Genomic DNA, 7,500 nt, shown 5'->3' with positions numbered 1-7,500 from the left:
TTTTTTTTCTTGTATGCAAAAAAAAAAAAGAAAAAGAAAGAAAAAAAAAAAGAAAGAAAAGAGAGAATTTATTATCTTTTTATCATTCTTTTTTATTTAATTTTTATTATCGCTTTATTTATCGTTTTTTTTTCCTTTTCTCCCAACCCCCACCCCCCCCCGTAAAAATATTTCTCTGTCGTTTCCGTATAAAAAGAGAGAGAGAGAGAAAGAAAGAGAGAGAGAGAGAGAGAGAGAGAGAGAGAAAGAGAGAGAGAAGAAAGAAAGAAAGAAAGAAAGAAAGAAAGAAAGAAAAAAAAAAAAAAAAAAGAAAAGAACTACTGACAATATTTATGTTAATCGATTAACAAAGAATAGAGCGAGGAGTCGAGTTTATGATTAAATTAAAATACGTCGTTGCTTTCTTTAGTACGAAGAATAAATGTTTATAAGAAGAACCACGACATGCGACGTGGTTCTTCCAAGGGTTTTTACTTTTTCATCGAAGGAGGAGAAAAGAAAGAAAGAAAGAAAAAAAAAAAAAGAAAAAAAGAAAGAAAAAAGAGAAAGAAAAAAGAGAAAGAAAAAGAGAAAGAAAAACAAATCGAGGAAGCGTAACTGAGTCGCCACGACTCCGCCCTCTTTTGCTTATACCACCAGACCCAACCCCCACCCCCACCCCCTCCCACAATCCCTATCCTTCCCCTTAAACCGCCCCAACGAACTTGTATCGTGTTAACGATTATTTTCCATATATTCATTCTTTACCTTCGTCAATTTCCTCTCATATTTCCTGTGGTAATAAAAAAAAAAAAGAAAAGAAAAAAGAAAAAGAAAAAAAAAGAAAATAAAAAAGAAATGAACAAAATGGAATCGAATCGATTGAAAATTTATTCATTTATACAATCTAATTCCATTTTTTATTATCAACCTCATTAATACATTTGATTTACTAAATAGCGTATTTTATACGTTTCATTTTTTATACGTTTCATTCCCTAAGAAGTTTTGTTTGTTTTATTATTATTATTATTGCTATTATTATTATTTATTTATTTATTTATTTATTTATTTATTTTATTTCGTTTTTTTTTTTTTTTTTTTTTTTTTTTTTAATCAAATTATTCGAGAAATGAAATAGAAAGAGTAAGAAAAATTACGAGGTTTACTTTTTTGATTATTATTTCTTTGATAAAAGATAATCTCGTTCGAAATTAATAATAAAAAAAAAAAAAATGAAAGAAGAAACAAAAAAGAAACGGAAGTAGTTCTCTTGAAGGATCAATTTCTTTTTTCTTTTTACCCAAAAATAATTTATCAAATAAGAAAGAAATAGTCTTGTCTATTAAATAATAAAGAATTTTTCTTTAATTTCCAAACAAACAATTTATACGAAATATTTTCTTTGGAAATATAAATAGACAAAAAAAAAAAAGAAAAAAAAAAATAAGAACAAAAAGTAACTATTTTCATATCGCGTTCGATTTTGCCTATCGTATCTCCGATCATAAATTTTAAAAACGAAGAAAATAAACAAATAAATAAACGGTTAAATGAGAAATAAATAAAAAAAGAAAAAAGAAAAAAAAAAAGAAAAGAATAGAATAGAAAAAAAATAAGAAGTAAAAAGAGAAAGAAAAAATGAAAGACAAACAGTAGGAGATAAGAATAATTCGTTAGCATGAATGATTGATCGAGTCAGTTTAAGGCTCATTCGCAATCTGTCGCGAAGAAAGACGCGTTAAGGATACCAAGTGAGTCGCCTGTATATATATATATATATCTGCATTTGGAAGACATATACCGAGTGAGTCACTTGAATTAGAAATTCCTTAAGAAGAATACACAACGTTCGAAGATGATCACAATTATATTTTCATAGTGAATCGTAAAAAAAAAAAAAAAAAAAAAAAAAAACAAAACAAAAAAAATAAAAAACAAAACCAAAAAATCGAGTCCTATTTAAAGGAACAAAATCGAAGTAGCATTTATTCATAAAAATTTACGATCATGACAAAGAGATTGTCATAATCGTCATTAATTACATCGACGAACTCGTGATATCGAATGCGAACAACAAAATTTTTATCGAAGGATAAAACAAATTTGGTACGTCTTTTAAAGAAAATAAACGAGGAATTAATAAAGTTTGTATTGTATTCTATTTTTTTTCTCTCTCCCTATCTTTTTCTTTTTTTATACCCAAATGACCTACCGATATATATATATATAGTAGTAGACACGCACAATCACGTACGTACGTATGATACATGGATATATACAAATACATACAAAGATATATCTATGGAGTTCGCGAATTCTGCACGTGCGCAAAGGGCCAAACAAATCCGTAGATATTCGATCGATTAGAAGAAAAGAAATATAACTTGGTACAATAACTTGGCGTGCAGTATCAGTATCAATAATATCATAAGAACCAGTATCAGAACAAGTATTAATATCAGTACTAGTACCAATGTATCAGTGTCAATGTATCAGTACCAATGTACCACTATCAATACCAAAACTAATACCGATACCAGTAAAAATGTACCAGCATCAATACCAATATCAGTACCAGTATCAATGTATCAACACTAGCACCAATACAAATATCAATATCAGTACTAATGTACCATCATCAATACAAGTATCAATGTACCAGTGTCAATGTATCAATACCAGCATCAGTATCAGTACAAGTACCAATGTACCAGAGTTTTAGTGTATCAATTCCAGTGTACCAGTACCAATGTATCAATACCAGCACCAATACCAGTACCAGTACCAATGTACCAGAGTTCCAGTGTATCAATACCAGCATCAGTACCAGTACAAGTACCAATGTACCAGAGTTCTAATGTACCAATACCAATACCAGTACCAATGTACCAGTTCTCTAGTGTACCAGTATCATCAAAGCTATCTGCAATTTAGTTAGCTAGTTAGTTACGAGAAGAGATCAAATCTTTCGTATTGGAATCACGGAAGAAATTGAAAGGAGAGAATCGAGAATAAAAATCAAAAAAGAAAAAAGAAAGAAAGAAAAAATAAAAACTAAAAAGAACGAAGAGAGAGGTAGAGAGAAAACGAGTCTGAGATATACATATATATCTATATATTATCTAAAGAGGGAAAAAGGAGAATAAAGAGAAAAGAAGGAAAAAAAAAGAAAATAAGAAAGAGAGAGAGAGAGAGAGAGAAGAGAGCACGCGCTTGGAAAAACGTCGAACCCTATGCAGCAGCCAGTTTAAAAAAGCCGAGTGCTCTCTTGACCCCGATCCGTGATGCATTTCTTCTCTCGACCGATCGAAACTCGACCTTGCCAGACCACCCTCACCTCACCTCAGCTCACCTCACCTCGCCACGCCTCGTCTCGTCTCAGTTAACCTCACCCATCTTCGCCTCGTCACTCACCAACAACCCATCTACTTTTCTTCCAATTCGAGAATTTTAAAATACTATCCCTCGACCCATCTTACTCCACCACCACCTTCCTCCCCCCAACCCCACCCACCTCGCCCTCTTCAACCATAGCCCATCTCAATCGACCCATCTGTCAATTTTCTTGATGAATTTTATTTTTTAATTTGGAAAGCATTTTAAAATCGGGTGGGATGGGTTGAAGTGGGGTAGGGTGGGATGGGGATGAAGTTTAATTAGAATTTTCTTATTGAATAAAAAAAGAAACTCTAAGAGGAAAAAAAAATAAAAAAAAATAAAAAAAAAATAAAAAACAAAAAAAAGAAACGAAAAAGGGAACTAAAGGAATATGGGAAGAAAGAAAAGAAGAAAGAAAGAATTCAAACCTTTTCTAATTAGAACAAATATTCAGGAAGTATTAATTATATTTATATTATTATATTACTGTTATATTATCAATATATATATATATATATATATATATATATATATATATATATTACTTATTATTTAGTATTACATTATTATACTATTAATATATATTTAAAAAATATTAATAATATACGTATTCTTTTCTTTCCCCCTCTCTGTTTTATTAATCGCGAACATTTGTATCCTCAAACGTAGAAAAAATTTGAAAAAAAAAAAAAAAAAAAAAGAAAAAAGAAAGAAATCGTTTATTAGTTAATAAGAAAGGAAACAAGTGCAACAAAAACGAGAAAAAAAAAAAGAAAAGAAAAAATTCGCGTAAGATAAAATTTAAACAGTTGCGTGTAATTCTTTCATTGCTAACAAAAATTATTATTATTATTATCATTATTATTATTATTATTATTATTATTATTATTTTTATTATTATTATTTACCAGGCAAAAAAAATATATAAATAAATAAATAAATTCTTGATTGAATTTTACAAAAAAAGAAAAAAAATTGCCAAAATAAATTCCTTCCTTTTCCTTTCTTTTCTTTTTTTTTTAAGAAACTATCGACATACGCATACATATATATATATATATATATATATATATATATATATATGTGAAGAAAAAAAAAAGAAAATAAAACAAAAAGAAAAAGAAAAAGAAAAAAAAGAAAAAAAGAAAAGGAAGACAAATAAAAATTGCAAAAGGAAGTCGAAGTAGTTAAATAAAATGAAGGAGTATTAATGGTACATTACGAGTAAACCAATTTAAAAGAAATCACAAGGCGATGTAACCGTTTAATATTATCCAACTTGTTATTGCAAAGTTACCGATGCGAGATGTAAAAAAAAAAAAAAAAAAAGAAAAAAGAAAAAAAAAAAAAAAAAAAAGAGAGAGAGAAAGAAAGATGGAGAAGAAAAAGAAGAAGGGGAGGAAAAAAAAAGAGAAAAACAAGACAAAAAAAAAAAAAAAGAGAAAAGAAAAGAAAAGAAAAAAAACCGTGAAGAAGAGAAAAACAAACGAGGAAAAAAATAATTCGTTCGATATCATTGACAATGAATTATAACTAATACATTCTGAGACGTACGTATGTCAGATGGATTTACATGCACTATACAGGATATAATCAAGGTCTCTTAACCGCTACAAACGTGCATACTACACAATTACGTATGTATATGTCAAATATAGTATAATATCAAAGATGCATTGTCACAGAGAATTTCAATCCTTTTTTTTTTTTCTTTTTTTCTCTCTCTCTCTCTCTCTCTCTCTCTTTTTTTTTGTTCCCTCTTCATTTTTACCTTACACTTAAATAACAAATTAGCTGGCTAATTATAGACACGACGTGGACTTCCAATTGTTATAAGAAAGGATAATATGAAATTAGCTTATGCTTATAATGTCCTTTAACGCCCACATCCCGTTTCTAATTTCGAGTATTATAAATACGGTTGGGTTTACATCCTCGTCATGTATTTCGCATAGTAACGTATCGTTGAGAACAACCAATTCGTAAGAAAACAAAAGGGAAAACAAAAAGCAAGAAAAAAGAAAAAAAGAAAAGAAAAGAAAAAAAAAAAAAAGAAAATAAATAAAGAAGAATTCGTGCCTTAACTTTTGTCGGGGATTTAACCTTTTTTTTTTGTGAAGAAAAGAAAAAAACAAAAATCAAATATCAAAAAAAAAAAAAAAAAAAGAAAAAAAAAGAAAAAGAAAATGGAAGGAAAATTATTCTTCGCCGTATTTGTTGTTCTTGTTTCAATGAAGAATGTTAATGCCGGGGTAAGTATCGTTTCTTCTTCTTCTTTTTCTCTCTCGTTATTTTTTTTTTTTTTTTAATTAATTCATTCATTCATTCATCCATTTTGTGAAGTTTACGTATTAAAAAAAAAAAAAACAATGTATAAGTAAAAGCATTGATAAAAATTTCGTGTTAGGTGGTGATGGGTGGTGGTTCGATGGTTTTTAGATCACTATTAAAAAAAATCAATTTATTCTTCTCCGTTCATTTTAATTTCAAATTCTATATATTCTTTTTATTTTACCTTTTTTTTTTTTTTTCTTTTTTTTTTCGCGAATAATAAAAATCACGCGTCTAGATTGAAGAATTATGAGGTCAAGTATATGCCTAAAGGGTGACTTGAAAATACTGTGATTAATTTCTTTTAAAATTATTTAAGAAATTTTTGGCCTGTTTTCTACATATCTGATCGATATATGTATATATTTGTGTATATGTGTGTATATGCGTGCGTGCGCGTGTGTGTGTGTGTGTGTGTGTGTGAATGTATTTATTGCGTGGGTCGTGACACGACTTCTTGGCATCGTTCTCTCTCTCTCTCTCTTTCTTTCTTTCTTTCTTTCTTTCTTTCTTTCTTTCTTTCTTTCTTATCGCGAAAATCGATTTTAGAAGTCGTTGACACCGAGACAGACCTTGTAAATCCTCCCCCATTTTTTGTTGTCACTCTTACTGTTCTTATTATTATTAGAATTTATTTATATATTTCCAATCTCTATAATAGAGATACGTCCATAGTAATATTAGCGTGAAATTATTATTATTATCATTACTTCATTATTTATTTATTTATTTATTTGTTTATTTATTTATTTAATTATTTTTGTATTAATTTTCAATATGACATTTTCCAAATTTTAAGATCGATTGATTTTAAAACGTATCAACTGATACGTTTATAGTTATAGTTTTAATTAATGTCATCATTTTTTTATCTTACTCTTTTTTATTTTTTATTTTTTATTTTTTTTTTTTTTTTTTTTTTTTTTTTTTTTTTTAATAAAATACATAAAAAAATATTGACGCAAAATTTGTTCTTACACTTTGAGCTATATTTAATAGATTAATGTTAATTATTATTTTAGCCATATTATTTATTTATTCATTTGTTTATTTATTTATGTTTCTTTTCTTATAAAATACGTGTGAAAAATATAAGTTCGAAATAGTTAATATGTTTTGTATTTTCTTTTTTTGTCTTGTTATTTTCTCGAGATAACAATTTCTAAATTTTTAATTATACAAATGCATGCATATAAAAACACATAGATAGACGCACACACATAGGACAGACATACAATTGATATATCAATTATTGTTAATATTTTTATAAATTGTTATAGTTTATATATATATATATATAAATATATATAAACTTGTGTCCGTGTAATCTGTAAAATTCTTCTCGATTGAATTAATGTTTAAAAGAAAAACTTTAATTAAATATAAACACACATGCATATATATACATGCATGCATACATAGATACATACATACATACATACATATATACAAGTACATGATATAAGTTTCTCAAGGTAATTTTATTCATGTTACGTCCCTGACGTCGAATACCACAAAATCGATATTACTTGGCCGCTGCCACCGCAACAGATAAGATACCGGAAGGGTAATCCTCTATTTCTATTTTATATTGAATACATTCGTCAATTTTTACTGTATACAACGACTCGATTAATTAACATCAATAATAATTCATAATAAAGGAAGGAAAAAAAAAAAAAAAGAAAGAGGAAAGGGTAGAAAAGAAATATTATCTTTTTGATGTTTAAAATTAAAATTTTCATGGAAACTTTGAAGAATACGTAATTATAATAGATTTATGAAATAAAAAAAAAAAAAAAAATTGTT

At 27.5% G+C, this 7,500-nt stretch overlaps 2 protein-coding genes across 13 annotated transcripts in view; one reads left to right on the top strand and one right to left on the bottom strand.

The window, feature by feature from the left end:
* Crtc (CREB-regulated transcription coactivator) overlaps positions 1-7,500 on the bottom strand; it is a 50,133-nt gene that overhangs the window by 27,679 nt on the left and 14,954 nt on the right. The gene's annotated exons all lie outside the window — the stretch shown is intronic.
* Obp1 (odorant binding protein 1) overlaps positions 5,409-7,500 on the top strand; it is a 4,641-nt gene continuing 2,549 nt past the window's right edge. The window contains exon 1 of the mRNA XM_035874523.2: positions 5,409-5,612. Within this exon, the coding sequence (XP_035730416.1) occupies positions 5,547-5,612 (66 nt within the window). The 5' untranslated portion in view covers positions 5,409-5,546. The remainder of the gene's footprint in view (positions 5,613-7,500) is intronic.

Source organism: Vespa mandarinia, chromosome 18 (assembly GCF_050613455.1).
Source record: "Vespa mandarinia isolate Hongniang chromosome 18, ASM5061345v1, whole genome shotgun sequence".
Lineage (NCBI taxonomy): Eukaryota > Metazoa > Arthropoda > Insecta > Hymenoptera > Vespidae > Vespa > Vespa mandarinia.
The sequence above is the reverse complement of the archived record's forward strand: the minus strand, read 5'-3'. Positions and strand labels throughout refer to the sequence as shown.